Source organism: Carcharodon carcharias, chromosome 13, assembly GCF_017639515.1.
Source record: "Carcharodon carcharias isolate sCarCar2 chromosome 13, sCarCar2.pri, whole genome shotgun sequence".
Lineage (NCBI taxonomy): Eukaryota > Metazoa > Chordata > Chondrichthyes > Lamniformes > Lamnidae > Carcharodon > Carcharodon carcharias.
The window spans coordinates 59,371,777-59,388,108 of NC_054479.1; the positions used below are offsets into that span (position 1 = coordinate 59,371,777).

General features: G+C 42.5%; 1 protein-coding gene across 5 annotated transcripts in view; it reads left to right on the forward strand.

Moving 5' to 3' along the window:
* The window catches only part of depdc5 (DEP domain containing 5, GATOR1 subcomplex subunit), a 197,980-nt gene that overhangs the window by 62,666 nt on the left and 118,982 nt on the right, over nt 1-16,332 (forward strand). For all 5 annotated transcript variants that reach the window (XM_041202862.1, XM_041202864.1, XM_041202860.1 and 2 more), the window contains exons 15-16: nt 1,406-1,467; nt 15,650-15,723. In XM_041202862.1, coding sequence (XP_041058796.1) covers nt 1,406-1,467; nt 15,650-15,723 — 136 coding nt within the window. The remainder of the gene's footprint in view (nt 1-1,405; nt 1,468-15,649; nt 15,724-16,332) is intronic.

The following is a 16,332-nucleotide window of genomic DNA, read 5'->3' on the forward strand; positions in this document are numbered from 1 at the left end:
GGGTGGGGTGTTGGTGGTGGTGTGTGTTACATTAGAAGCCAGAGTGGGTGACTCTGGAAATGCTGAGGAGGATACCTGGTGCAGAGAGAGGCAGAATGGAAGGCTGTCTCAGGGACCTGGCACTGTGTCCAAAATTTTTTTAAAAGCATAAAACACGAAATATCCCTCCATCTCTCACCTCTCCTAAACTCTCACTCCACAAGCTTCATCCATGCCACCCTGTGCCCTTCCACCCAACCCCCCATGGCCCCTCATACTCCCCATGCCAACCTATGCCCCTGTGCTCATCCCCCATGGCCCTTTATAGCCCTTATGCCAGTCCAGGCCTCCCCACCTACTATGCCAACTCACCCAGTATCCACCTCAGGACTCAAGTAGAGATGAGATAAAATAAAGTTCTGTGAAATAAAGTTCTATGTGTCTTTTTCAGACTTCACGATAATTGGATAAATGCCCATGTTCATTAAAAACCCATTTATTACATTTACATTCAACTACGTAAAGTCTTATAACAACAAACATTTCATTCAATAGCATAATACCTCATAACAACAAGCATTGAAATTCATTGTTCCACTTCAAAGAGTCTATAACCACTTGTAGCGGACAATCAAACTGTGAAATTGTAGGCACCCTACTTGATAATGAATGTTCGTGAAATCAGTCATGCAACAATAATCCAATAATGGAAGCCCTCAGGCTTCTGTCAACAGACACAGTGAAATAGCAATCAATGATTTTTTTAAACATTTCAGACATTCTTTTTGAACATTTAAAGGGCAGGACTTTTAAATACCTTGACAGCTCTCTGTGACAGATGCTTTGACAGGTCCTCTTGACACTCTTGACAGGTGCTTTTGGCAGTTTTGACAGTCCCTTTGACAGGTCTGTTGCAAGTCCCAATGAGCTTAACAGTTAATGCGTTTATGAACTTTTTGCGCATATCCAGGTCTAATTGTAACAATCCCAAAGATCATCTGCCCTCTCTCAAAGGTGTCCCGCGACCAGGTCCAAATGGGTACCCTAATTACCCAAACGAATCCACCAAGTTCATTCCAGCTCTTACCTGGTCTACTCTGTACACTTCAGGCTTCACACTCCTGGACTACGAAAATCCCACTTCAGTGGAGGCAGCCGATGATTTCAGTAGCCAGCTGTCTCCAGCTGTGTAAATCGTGAAACACACCCGCCCCTGCAAAAATGGGATGTGCCACGTTTGGGGTGTGGGACTTATGATTTTTGGGCACCCCCACCATTTTCACCAGGACAGAGAGGCTGTCTGTTGTGGCAAAATTTCAGGCCTAGGGCTCTATCAGACTAAGAATGGAAAATACTTGGCATTTTTTTTAAGAAAAGCTGTCAGCTCCTAATGACCTTTTTTTTAACATTTATGTCCCCTGTGCAGGTATTGGTGTTGACCTGGTGTGTATGGGTGAGCAGCCCCTTCATGCTGTGCCATTGTTTAAGGTAAGCGAAGCTGTATGACCATATCAGTGTAGGTACAAAATGACACCTGCTTGAAGTGATAGATATGATCAAAATGGCTCAGAAATCAATGAAGGTTTCGAATTTTGTTTTAAGCATTCAGCCTGATAACAAAATAGTGCAGCAAGACAGCGCTTCACAATTCAGAAACAATCACTGATCCAATTTATAGATGAGGACACTTGCTTTCTGTTTGTGGAGCCGCCATGAGATCTTGTAGTGAGCATGGCGGTGGGGGGGCATGGATGTTAAGGGCTGAGACTCTTTCCATTCCTCTTAGTAATCTTGCCACCAATGCCCTGATGGATAGGGGGTCCTTGCTGAGCAAGCATTTGGAGACCACCCGATGGTTTTTTGCTGGAAATATGCACAGGTTCAGCAATGATCCTGCAGCAGGTCAGGTCTGAGCATCGACCCTTGTCAATGTGAATCTAATTTCTTTGATGAAGTAAATGAGATGTGTCTTTACAGAGGGACAGTGCACACTTCATATCAGGCAAATGGAAACTACTTAAGTGGAGCATCCGAAGAATGTGTCAGTTAAAGAAACAGGAGTAGACCATTCAGCCCCTCAAGCCTGTTCTGCTGGCTGGTTAGATCATGGCTGATCTTTGTCTTAACTTAATCTTCCTGCCTTGGTTGCTTAAACCTCAATGCCTTGACTGAACAAACATTTCTCCATCTCTGTTTTGAAACTTTCAATTAACCCTCAGCCTCAACAACTTATAGGAGGGGAGAATTCCAGATTTCCACTACTCTCTTTGTGAAGGAGTGCTGCCTGACATCACCCCTGAGTGACCTAGCTCTAATTTTAAGATTATGCCCTCTTGATCTGGGTTTCCCCCACTAGAAATGATTTCTGTCTATCTACCATATCAAATCCTTTAAGCTAGTTAAACAACTCAATTAGATCACCCTTCTATCCTTGAGGGAATACAAGCTTAGCCGATGGAACCTGTCCTTATAATATAACTCGTTTAACACTTTCATCATTCAAGTGGATCAACGTTGCACTCCATCCAAGGCCAACATTTCCTTCCTGAGGTGCAGCATCTGGAACTGAACAGACAACAGATGACCCAGAATATATTCAGTTTCTGGAACTATCTGATGTGAACTATAAACTAGTTTAGCAGCAGAAAAATAGCTGCCTATTAATAAAATAATAAACAAGGGTGATTTCCTCAAGGTTAAAGAGACCGATGCACAGGTCTTGCCCAATTGACAATTGGCTGACCGGGGAACATATGGATGCATCATACCGATGCCAGGAGAGCAGCAATCTCCCATCTCTCTGATAATGTGTCTCTACAAGAACCACTTGGATCAATTGTGTCGAACACTAGATTTGCCAAGACCTGATAGAATGGAGCATCCGGACATAAATTTGATTTGTGCCACTCTGTTGAGTTCTCTATCTTGAACAGTTTTGCTATTGAGAGGAATGGTGGGGAGGAACATCCCCATAGTCAGAGGGATAGGCAGGGATTTGCCTCTGGGAATCCTCCAGCATGCCTCTTGGAAGATCTGGGAGCAGTATAAAAATAAGTATAAAGAGCCTGCATTTAAATAATCGACCAATACTTACTTTGCAAGTTACAATTTGGATGTGTTGTAACTGATGTATTTTAGACTGAGATAGCATTCAGATAAGGCTTTAAAGGTGCTATATAAATGCAAGTTGTTGTTTTAGAACGTTAGAGAGAACAGTTGTCTTTTTTTATTTTGCACATTCAGATCTAAAGAGAAAAGCATTTTCCCTTGCTACCTATACACGATTGGCTTTCAGAACAAAATAAGCATGAAAGCTACTTAGCCAGAATTTCACAGGCAATTATAATGGTGTGTTGTCTGTTTGCCATCTACTGCATATGGCATTTTTCAGATCTGCAAAAGCCCATAAGCCTAATCTGTGTTTTTGGATGTGCTGTGTGTTTACTGTAAGCATTGACTTTCACTGAACAAATGCCATGGATCAAAACTCTTTTGCAATATCTGCATCCTGAAGGCATGTCAAAACCTAGATTGATATTAATGACATGGAAATTTATTTATTCACTGAGATTCTTACAGAATAGCACATAGTTGATGCTCTGGCCAAACTGGTACTTGGTCAGAAATAGATACTTGAATGGCTCTGAGTTTCTAAAGCTCCCCGTCAGTTTAGCTGACAAAGGCAGTGAGTAGCCGAGCCATTCACACTAGAGTATATGCTGAGTTATTTGACCTTAGCTGGGACAGTGAAATGATTACAACAGTTGGTTCAAGTGCCCCTAGATGAACGAGGGAAAAGTCAGCCAAGAACTCCACTTCTGCTGATCCGATAATGTCTGTTCAGCTCCCCTGCACTTGTGTGGCTATCAGTAAGGTCAGGATTGGACTTGTTATTCCCTCTTTGCCCATGACCAAGTAGCCTGCTAACAGTAACAACCAACAACAACTTACATTTATATAGCATTTTCAACATTGTAAAAGCATTAGCAGACAAAAATAATGACATTGAAACAAAGAAGCAGACATGGGAAAAGTGACCGAAAGCTTGGTGTAAAAGTTTTTAAGGGGGAAGAGAGAAATGGAGAGATGTAGGGAGGGTATTCCAGAGCTTAGGGCCTAGGCAGTTGAAGACATGGTTGCCAATGGCTGAATAAAGGAAATTGGAAATGCTTAAGAGGCCAGTATTGGAGAATCACTGAGACCTTTGAAGATTGTAGGATTGGAGGAGGCGACAGAGATAGGGAGGAGCCAGAATGTTAAAATTGAGGCATTGGAGCAGGGGTAAGTATTGAAAAAAGATTATCAGAAAAGAAAATGTACTTAAAAGCAAAATACTGCAGATGCCAGAAATCCGAAATAAAAACAGAAAATGCTGGAAAACTCAGCAGGTTTGGCAGCATCTGTGTAGAGAGAAACAGATTTAATGTTTTGAGTCGATTATGACTTTTCAGAACTTGTTCAGTTGCTGCCAGACTTGCTAAGTATTTCCAGCACTGTCTGAGCTGCTGAGTACTTACAGCACTGTCGTAGCCATAGAGTCGTACAGCACAGAAATAGGCCCTTCGGCCCATTGTGTCCGTGCCGGCCATCAAGCACTTATCTATAAAAATCCCATTTTCCAGCACTTGGCCCGTAGCCCTGTATGCTATGGCGTTTCAAGTGCTCATCTAAATTCCTCTGGCCTGCCGGAGTACTTCCAGCACTGCCTGGCCTGCCGGAGTACTTCCAGCACTGCCTGGCCTGCCAGAGTACTTCCAGCACTGCCTGGCCTGCCGGAGTACTTCCAGCACTGCCTGGCCTGCCGGAGTACTTCCAGCACTGCCTGGCCTGCCGGAGTACTTCCAGCACTGCCTGGCCTGCCGGAGTACTTCCAGCACTGCCTGGCCTGCCGGGGTACTTCCAGCACTGCCTGGCCTGCCGGAGTACTTCCAGCACTGCCTGGCCTGCCGGGGTACTTCCAGCACTGCCTGGCCTGCCGGAGTACTTCCAGCACCGCCTGGCCTGCCGGAGTACTTCCAGCACTGCCTGGCCTGCCGGGGTACTTCCAGCACTGCCTGGCCTGCCGGAGTTCTTCCAGCACTGCCTGTTATTGCTTCTTTCCTTGTTGCTTCTTGGAAAATCACATCTGTCTTCTGTTAATTAAAGTTTCTTGGTTGTCTCGGAGATAGATTCACCACTGTGCTTCGTTGGCTGGCTTCCACCATCCCCATCCCTGGATTTATCATTTTCTGCCCTCCTCAGAATGGGGCAGACTGTTGCTGGGGTACCCTTCCATGGACACTGGCAAGGCCTCCAGTACTTACTCAAGTGATCTCCCTTCTCATGTTAGTCTTTGCTGTTGAGTGTCGGCAGATTAATAGACTCGGTGGACTGCAGCCAGGTCTGTTTGCATTCGTTCACTCCAGCAAGTTTTTAACATTTAATTTACAGTGCTGCATCTTGAACAGTATAACACCATTTGAAGGCTTGGATCTTGCCCTTTGAAATTTTCTGTAATGAAAACAAGTTGAGACTGATAAAAATTTGAGCTTTAAACCTCCTTACCACCTCTTACAACTCCTTATCACTTTTCTATTGACAAACTCAGTAGCAGCGCCTGCTTTTGAAGGCAAAATGTGCATTTCAAATGTGGCATCACCAATGGTTCATTTCAGGTGAAAGGAACTTCTTTGGCTTGCAGGCTGCATCCGCTGTCCTTTGATTTTGCCTTGGCACTTGAAAAGTCTCATTGATGACCATGCTCCGTTGATTGGAGAGTTGGCGTGTGTTTATTGCATAATAATTAGCAGAATTTAATGTTTTATTATCTTACATTTGAACAGATTAAAAACCACCCATTGTTTCTGGTACAGGTGAGATTGAAGGCATGTTGTGGGGATTGTTCATGCCAAGTCAAAGTATGCCATAGTTCTGGTGCTTTCAAATACTAAACGGTCCTTTCTCTTTAGTGCAGAGAAAGGTGCACTTGCTTAGCAGAAGACTAGGTTAGGGTCTCCACTCTGCCCACTATTGTTAGTTACTGCCTGGTGCAGGTCACAGACTTATTTCATCAGCTGCATCAAATGTTTAGCCTGATGCATCCACCCCCATGAAGAAACTGAAGTTTTGTAGAAAGTTTGCTTGAATTTGAGTGTTTTTTTTTTGGAGTAAATTCTCTTTAAGAGAACGTGGAGTGATTTGTGGGGTCATTTACACTTCGTTTGAACAGTTTAGTAGGTATCGATGCCTAAAGCACAGCAATGCCTTTTCAACCATTTCGTAAAACTATACTTCATCTTTGGCTTACCAATACAATCCCATTAAGAGTTTTATTATCTTCACTAAAATTTATTGCTTTTGGAGCTAATGGTATGAAAATGATGTGGCGTCTAAGTATAAGATGGAGTAAGGAACCTGAAGATTGGGAGATAGGACTGTTACCATTAGTTACAGTGCATTTTTTTTAAAGAGGAACCGATTTAATAGTAAATGATAAATTACACTCTTGAGCACCTACTCAGAAAATCATATTTCAGAATTAGTGTGAAATGACAACCTTAGTAATGAGGATTTTCTTGGTGGGACTGTTTATTGAAGTGCAATAAATACATGACCAGAAAAAAGCAGCCAGCTCCAAGCTTCCAAAAATATCATGCATTACTCACTCTTATACATCTCACACTCCCACTTGAATTTGCTGATGTATCCACTTCCACTGCCCCTCCAGCAGCCTGTTTCATACATCAAACCTGGAAAATGCTGTAAGCATAGGTCAAGCGACACCTGTGGAAAGATGAATTGATAAGTTGATGTTTTATGCGATGGCCTTTCATCAGAACTCAGTGTACGACCTTCTGAGTAGGATGCTTGGAGTGTAATCTGTCATTCGCTGCATTAGGTTGATTCCGCTTAAACTCATTGTAACTAATGGCTGCGTCCACATCTTCCAATCTTCTCTTCATCTTGTATTTGAACTCCAGCTAAGTTTCATGCCTTTTGGAGCAGAACATGGTCTGTTTCATTTTTTTATTACCCAATATGTAAACCTATTAAATCTGAATTGTCAGTACACCTGTCATGTGCCAAGAAGCAAAGAACTTGCATTTTTATTGTACCTTTCAGTTTCAAAGTCCCACGTTACCATGTTTTTGAAGTGTGACCTTCTGAAAAGGCTGCTGAGTGTAATTTGCCATAAACTGCATTAGGTAATTTCCTTTTTTAAATTAATTCGCTGAACGTGGGCATTGTTGGCAAGGCCAACATTTATTGCCCAACCGTAACCGCTCTTGAGAAGCTGGTGAGAACTGCCATCTTGAACCGCTGCAATACGTTTACTGAAGTTACTGCCACAGCCCTGTTAGGGAGGGAGTTCCAGTATTTTGACCCAGTGACGGCGAAGGAACAGCAATTTATTTCCAAGTCAGAATGATGTGTGACTTGGGAGGGGAACTTCCACGTAGTAGTATATACGAACATATGAATTTGGAGCAGAAGTAGGCCATTCTGTTCCTTGAACCTGCTCTGCCATTTGCTAAGATCATGGCTGATCTGATTGTGGCCTCTACTTTCCTATCCACCCCTATTCCCTTTGACTCCCTTGTCAATCAAGAATCTAGCTAACTCAACCTTAAAATATTCAATGACCCAGCTCTCTGGAGAAGAAAATTCCATAGACTAATAACCTTTGAGAGAAAAAAAAATCCTCATCTCTGTCTTAAATGGGAGACCACTTATTTTATACCGTGTCCCCTAGTTCTAGGCTCTTTCACAAAGGGAAACAAGCTCTTAGCACCCACCCTGTCAAGTCCCCTCAGGATCTTATATGTTTCAATTAGATCACCTCTCATTCTTCTAAACAACAATGAATACCATTCCAACCTTTCCTCATGAGACAATCCTTTCGTCCCAGGTATCAGTTGAGTAAACCTTTTCCGCACTGCTTCTAATGCAATGATACCCTTTATTAAATAAGGAGACCAAAGCTATACACAGTATTCCGGATATGGTCTTGCTAATGTCCTGTGCAACTGTAGCAAAACTTCCCTACTTTTGTATTCCAATCCTTTTGCAATAAATAACAATATTCCATTGCCTTCCTAATCGCCTAGTGTACCCACTTATTAAATTTTTGTGATTCATGTACCAGAACACTCGGATCCCTCTGTATTGCAGGGTTCTACAATTTGTCTTCATTTAAATAATATGCTGTTTTTTATTCTTCCTGCCAAAATGAACAAGTTCACATTTTTCCACATTATACACCATCTGCTCACTCATTTTTGCCTATTCACTTACCTAACTATATCCCTTGGCAGATTCCTGATGTCCTCTTCACAACTTACTTTCCTACCTATCTTTGTGTCATCAGCAAATTTAACAACCATACGTTTGGTCCCTTCATCCAAGTTATTGATATAGATTCTAAATAGTTGAAGCCCTAGCACTGATGCCTGTGATACTCTACTCATTACATCTTGCCAACCCAAAAATGACTTATTTATCCCTACTCCCTGTTTCCTTTTAGCTAACCAGTCCTGTACAGTATTCCTATGCGCCTGCTGCCCTTATCCTTCTAGGTGGTAGAGGTTTTGGGTGTGGAAGTTGCTGTTGAAGGGGCCTTGGTGAATTGCTGCTGTGCGTCTTGTAGATGGTGTACATTGCTGCCACACCATACTAGTGTGGAAGGGGTGAATGTTTAAGATGGCAGTTGGGGTGCTGACCTAGCAGGCTGCTTTGTCCTGGAGGTGTCGACCTTCTTCAGTGTTGTTGGAGCTGCACTCTTCCAGGCATGTTGATCACACTTCTGAATTGTATCTTGTAGATGGTGTACCAGCTTTGGGAAATCAGGAGGTGAGTTACTCACCACAGAATTCCCAGCCTCTGCCCTGCTCTTGTAGCCAGAGTATTTATATAGTTGGTCCAGTTAAGTTTCTGGTCAATGATGGTGTCCAGGATTTTGATAGAAATGCCAAAGGATGTTAAGGGGAGGTAGTTAGACATTCTCTTGTTGGAGATGGTCATTGCCTGGCATATTTGCGCCTGGAATCTTTCCTATCACTGAGCAGCCCAAGCCTGAATGTTGTCTTTGTCTTGTTGCATGCAAGCACAGACTGCCTCAGTATCTGAGGAATTTGAATGGACTCAACAAACTCTCGAACAATCACCGTAACTAATGGGTAGACAGCTCTTCATAGCCAGTGAGTACTTCTCAGTATATTGTTGTGTTGGTAAGTGCAGCAGCCAATTTGTGTCCAGTAAAGTCCCACAAATAGCCAAAGAAACATATTCAGTTAATCTGTTGACAGGGCTACCAGGAGAATTTGCTGCTACCTATTGATGCTATAGGAACTTTAATGTGCTCACCTGGGCAGGTAGCTATGGTCTCGTTTAATATCCTTAACCCCCAAAAAAGAGTTCCCTAGACTCTGAACACCATGTTCTCCACAGCGACAATTTTTGCATTGATTTTTAAAAAAAAAGAGAAGATATTCAAGTTGAATTTCAGTAACAAATCTATCCCTGTTTCTAAGGGCCCCAAGCACCCTAGCTCTGGTGGTTTCCTTTGTATATCTCCTTTACTTCCTGCCATTCTTTGCCAAGCCTTTTGCCCAACAAAACCATTTTCATGACGAAACACTTTATTTCAATTTATGTTCCCAAATCAAGTGAATATTTTCAGAGCTTGCATGTGTTGCCCATTGTGAATTGCCCTTGAGGGATGCTCAGGTTCCTGTGTTCAGTGCTTGAGTTCCTTGTGTCCTTCCTTTAATGAAGTTGGGAATCAGTTGTTGGAGCACATTGCATTTTTTTTTGTTGTTATAATCATGTTAAGTCACAGGCTTTCTGCTCTTCAGTAAATTGGAAAAGTAAAGATTATTTTGTCTCTTGTTACTGAGATGATCCGGCTTTTCCATTCACACTTTATCTGCCACCAGTAGTTGAGCTGATGATGGTTCGGCATAAGTTTGCCTTTTAGGCATCACGACCATCCTGTGCTTTGTTACCTCCACGCCTTTCTCTGCAATGTTAATACTCTCAAAAATTGTTTGGAGGACATTAGTCATTCTGGCGTTCAGTGCTTTTGTTCACTCTTGCTAAGCCTGCCTACTCTGAGTCCTTATTTCACTCAGATTACCAGCTGCCTTCGACTATCGAAGGCAGTGGAAGTTTTTTTTATTCTTTCACAGGATGTGGGCATCATTAGCTAGGCCAGCATTTATTGCCCATCCCTAATTGCCCTTGAGAACGTGGTGGTGAACTGCCTTCTTGAACCACTGTAGCCCATGTAGTTACACCCACAGTGCTGTTTAGGAAGGGAAGCAGCACCTTTTTCCTATGTGACATCGTGGACCTCCCAATTATTGAGGCACATTCAAAAAAACAAAAGGTGGGGTGGGGAAGCAGAAGACGGTGAACATGAGCCTTCACCTGTGATCAATATAAATGTGCCTTTAGCATAGACCCTACTGAGCTCACATATGATCTCCCATGTGTTGGATTTTCATGTATGCTTTCCTTACCTAACTGGTGTATTTGACATCCTACTGATATCCCAGCAGTGACTATTACTGCCTTACTTTAAAACACAAGGATCAGAATGGCTTGTTAGAGCACGAGCAGCAGCACGGATCAGTTAGGCCGGATAGCCTGTTTTGATACTGTTGACTTGATTTCAATTGCTTTTGGATATTAGGATCATATTAGGATTGTAGCTTCCAATGTCTTTTGCATCATTTATCTTCAATCATATTTTCTCTGTTTTCCATATTGATGAACTATGAGGAGAAGTGAGGGTTTTCTATTTATTTATATTCGTTCAGTCAGTAATTTATTGAAGCTGTCTTACTGGATTGAAAATTTTGTGGCCAGAAAGGTGAACGGCAAAGCATTGAACCAGACCAGAACCTGCCAGTCCCCTTACTAATAGCACCAGTAGGTGCTGGACCATGCAGTCTTCCCCAGTGAGATTTTCAGCAATAGGAATAGAACTTTTGTTGGTTTACGTCAATGCTTTTAGAATGGATTGACTCTCAATAATTTGATACTGCTGTAATTAAGCCTACAGATTTGCATTCTTGCTTCATTCAGCTATGGCACCTGCATTCATGTAGGCCTGCTGTGTGACACTCAGTGAATGTTAGGAACATAGGACTAAGGAACAGAAATAGGCTGTTCAGCCCTTCAAGCCTGCTCTGCCATTCAGCACATTCATGGCTGACCTGGTTGTGCCTCAACTCCACTTTGCCACCTGTCCCGCATAATCCTTGACTCCCTTGTCTACAAAATCTGTCTAACTCAGCCTTGAATAAATTCAGTGTCCCAGCCTCCACTGCTTTCTGGGGAAGAGAATTCCACATACTAACATAGAATCATTGAAAATTTATGGCACAGAACGAGGCCAGTTGGCCATCATGTCTACGCCAGCCAAGGAACAAGCCTAATCCCACTTTCCAGCATTTGGTCCATAGCCCTGCAGGTTACAGCACTTGAGATGCACATCCAGACACCTTTTAAATGAGTTCAGGGTATCTGCCTCTACTACCCTTTCAGGTAGTGAATTCCTGACTCCCGCAATCCTCTGGGTGAAAAAATGTTGCCTCATTCTCCCCCCCCTGATCTTTCTACCTATCATTTTAAATCTGTGCCCCCAGTCACTGACCTCTCTGTTAAAATAAACAGGCCCTTCCCATCCATCCACTCTATCCAGGCCCCTCACAATTTTGTACATCTCAATCAAATTTCCCCTCAGCCTCCTCTGTTCCAAGGAGAACAACCCCAGCCTATCAAGTCTTTCCTTTTCGCTGCAATTTTCCCGTCCTGGCAACAACCTCAAATCTCCTCTCTCGTGCAATTCTGTCCATTCTGTAATGAAGTGACCAGAACTGCACACAGTACTCAAGTTGTGGCCTAAGTAATGTTTTATATAGTTCCAGTTTCACCTCCCTGCTCTTATATTCTATGCCGTGGCCAATAAATGAAATAATTCCATATGCCTTCTTAACCACCTATCAACCTGTCCTGCTACCTTCGGTGGACATTCGCTCCCAAGGTCCCTCATTTCCTCTACACCTCTCAGTATCCTCCCATTTATTGTGTATTACTTTGTCTTGTTTGACCTTCCCAGATGCATCAGCTCCCACTTCTCTGGGTTGAATTCTGTTTGCCACTTTACTGCCCACCTGACCAGTCCATTAAAATCTGCTGCAGCCTGCAGCAATCCTCGCCGCTATCGACTGTGTGGCCAATTTCTGTGTCATCTGCAAACTGCTTGATCCTTCCCCCTACATTTATGTCCAAATCATTAATATATACCACAAAAAGCAGGAGAACTAGTACTGAGCCCTGCAGAACCCCACTGAAAACAGCCTTCCAGTCTCAAAAACACCAATCAACAATAACCCTTTATTTCCTGAGCCAAATTTGCCAGCTTGCTACATTCCCCTGAATCCCATAGGCTTTTATTCTTTTAACCAGTCTGCCATGTGAGACCACGTCAAAAGCCATGCTAAAATCCATGTAGACCGAATCAACTGCAGTACCCTCAACAATCCTCCTTGTTACTTCCTCAAAAAATTTAACCTGACAAATGAGTCAGACACAACCTTCTCTTAACTAATCTATGCTGATTGCCCTAGATTAATCCATGCCTTTCTAAGTGACATCTTATGCTGTCCTTCAAAATTGATTTCAATAATTTGCCCACTACCAAGGTCAGACTGACTGGCCTGTAATTATTCGGTCTGTCCCTTGCTCCCATTTTAAACAAAAGTACAACGTTAGCAGACCTCCAATCCTCCAGTATCAAGTGAGGATTGCAAAATGATGGTCAGACCCTCTGCAATTTCCTTCCTGGCTTCTTTTAACAACTTGGGGTACATTTCATCTGGGTCTCATGATTTATCCACTTTCAAGGATGCTAATCCCCCTAATACTTAATACTTCCTAATACTAATACTAACAGCCCTTTGAGAGAAAAAAATTCTCCTCATCTCTGTCTTAAATGGTAGACCTCTTTTTCTTAAACTTTGTCCCCTGGTTCTAGTCACTCCCACAAGTGGAAACACCCTCCTGGTATCCATCCTATCAGATCCCGTCAGGATCTTAGATATTTCAGTAAGATCACTTCTCAATCTTCTGAACTCAAATAGGTATAGGCCCAACCTGTCTAATCTTTCTTCATAAGATAAGCCCCTCATCCCAGGAATGAGTTGAGTGAACTTTCTCCAAATTGCTTCTAACACAATTATATCCTTTTTAAAATAAGGAGACCAAAACTGTACACAATACTCTAGATGCGGTCTCACAAAGGCCCTGTACAACTGCAGTAAGACTTCCCGACTTTTATATTCCATTCCCCTTGCAATAAATGCTAACATTCCATTTGTCTTCCTAATCACATGCTGTACTGCATATTAATTTTTTGTGATTCATGTACCACGTCACCAAGGTCCCTCTATACCACCAAGTTCTGCAGTCTTTCTCTGTTTAAATAATGTGCTGCTTTTTTATTCTTCCTGCCAAAGTGGACAAGTTCATCTTTTCCCACATTACACTCCATGGCCTGAATCTTGCGCTTGTTGGGCACACGCGATCGGTGGGCCGCGATGCAGATGAAAATGCGCTTCCGGCAGTGATCCGCCCCCAAACGCAATTTTATGCTGGCTGGCCAATTAACAGCCAGCGTAAAACATGCACTGAGAAACGCTTGGCACTGCTGGTTGCGGGGGGGTGGGGGTGGGGTGGGGTGGGGGGAGAAGTGGGAAGAGAGCAGATGCCAAGAAACATGAGGGTGCGGTTGGACGCTTCTAATGAGTTTCCTGAAGGCAGACAGCTGCTTGTGGAGCTGCCCCAGGGAGCTGCAGACATGGACAGAGTAAATGAGAAGAATTAAATGCAGCAAACTGCACCTGACAGCGGAACTCAAAAAAACTGTCACCAGACGTTTTTTATATTATATTTCACCTCGGACATTTCATCCTGCCCTGGATCGAGGTTGTAGCAAAAACTTGAAGCGCACCAGGCGAACCGTAAAAGTGGACGGGTGACATAAAATTGCAGTCAGTAGGCTTTTTAATGACCTTAATTGGCTCTTTAATTGTTGGCAGGTGCAGCTCTGAATCATGCGCATCTGCTGACCTTAAAATTGCCTGTGTGATCGATGACATCGGGACGCACGCCCGGCGTCATTTCGCACAATTTTACATGTGTTTGGATGGATTGGACGCATGCCCGACCTCAGAATGCAAAATTCAGGCCCATCTGCCAAACTTAACCCATTGATACCCTTTGCAGACTCTCTGTACCTCCTGATGCCCAAGAGTCAACAGTGACTCATAACAGCAGCATTCATTTTCATAAGTTTCCAATGCCAAATCACAGGATATTTCAAAGTTGGAAAAATAAAAATTTCCTTTGGGAAATGCCCATTGATGGCCCAACCTCAAAAAATAAAATTGGTGCGAAGTTCAATTCTTTCCTTCCAAAAAACTCTAAATTCACCACCACAAAGCTTATACTTCTGTGCTGTTTAATTTTTTTCCCTGTTATATATCTGATAGAATAGTGGGTATGGCTGCAACAAAAGTCACGACAAGTCCGTTCCTATTACATTCTCATTGTCACTGTTACTTTCTATACATCATATGTTGGATCACGACATTGCAGCTTTCAAACAAACAGAAATACCAAATGTAATTGCAAACACTCCTGAAATCCAGTGCAACAAAAATAAATTTGATTTGGTTACCACAAAACAAATGGCCTTAATCATGAGCCTTTTTCATAACTGTTTTTCAGTTATGGTTTTCTTGTTTTGAAGGTTGTTAGTATTTTGAATTTGTTCATCAATGTTTCAGTTTTGTGAGTTGGTATAGGTGGAAAATAGGACAATATTTATATTGTGCAAATTTCATGGAACTTTTTTTTCATGCTGAACATGTGCCTGCCTGCTGAGAATCTGATCACTTTTAAGTAGTTTGGACCAGGTTATTATTAATTTCTTTATGCCTATTCACTTAATCTTGAAAACCAATATCAACCAGTCCAAATGTTGGTGACTTTAATAGTATGTTTATAGCATGCTTGATAATTAACAAAGAATTAGGTCTCTGAAGCCATGGTGAGGCCCTCATGAGAAAGGAGCCAGACAGACTGGGCCAGGTGAATGTAAAGTGTCGCAGAGGCACGCTGGATCTTAGCCTCAGATGTCCAACCCTGCTATGTATAATGGATGTAGGCTCTGCACAATCATCTTTCAATTTTAATACATTGGTAAATGAATGCTGGTGCTCTGGTGCTTTGGAAGACAATTTGACCCATCGTGAAAACCCTTTTTTGCTTGTTCCTGAAATGCCTAGTTTCATTGTTTTGGTAAGCACCCAACAACAAGCATCAGAAGTGTGTTTGAATAGGTGGGGGCAATTTTAAACCAACCTGCCCATTGGGAAACTGCTGAGATTGGTTGCATTGCTGGTTTTACACCCTCCCTGATTTCACCGTCCACTGAGATGACTGGGCAGTAATATTGGCCAGTGTGCAAAACGAGTGCCCCACCCAATCCTATGGATTTCCTGCCTGCAGAGTTAGGTTAAAATTATCGTTCAGTATTTTAAAAATCCTTGTCATATTCTCTAGAAATATCATGGTGTTTCATCAATGTGAAATATTTCAATTTTTTCTCATTTTCTAACAGCTGCACAATCGAAGTATCCCTGGAGATTCTCGTCTAGGTGACGATTACAATATTCCCCACTGGATAAACCACAGGTTGGTGGTGGTTTACATACAGTTTCCTCCATTAGTGATGCATGTGGGTAGGTATGAGCTATGACTGAAGTAGTTTTACTAGTTGTTTGTTACAAAGACCAACACTATTAGTGCCGTGGCTTAGTGGCAGCTCTGTGTCAGGAGGTCTTGGGTTCAAATTTCACTCCAGGGACTTGAGCATGTAATCCAGGCTGACACCTCACTGTCATATTGAGGGAGTGCTGTACTGTTGAAGGTTATGTCTTTCAAAACAGAGGTTTAACAACGGGCCTGTCTGCACTCTTGGATAGACATAAAAGATCTCATACTATTCAGATGAAAGCATGGAGTTCTTCTGGTGTCTTGGCCTACCTTTATCCCTCTACCAACATCATTAAAACAGATAATATGGCATTATCACATTGCTCTTTGTGGGATCTTGCTGTGCATAAATTGGCTGCTGCATTTCCTACATTGCGACAGTGACTGAAATTCAAAGATGCATTAGCTATAAAATATTTTGTGATACCTTGAGATTATGAAAGGTGCTATGTCAATGCAAGTTTGATTTATGCATTTTTAATGACAACAGCACCACATTATTTGAAGTCAATCAGTTGTAACTCTTTC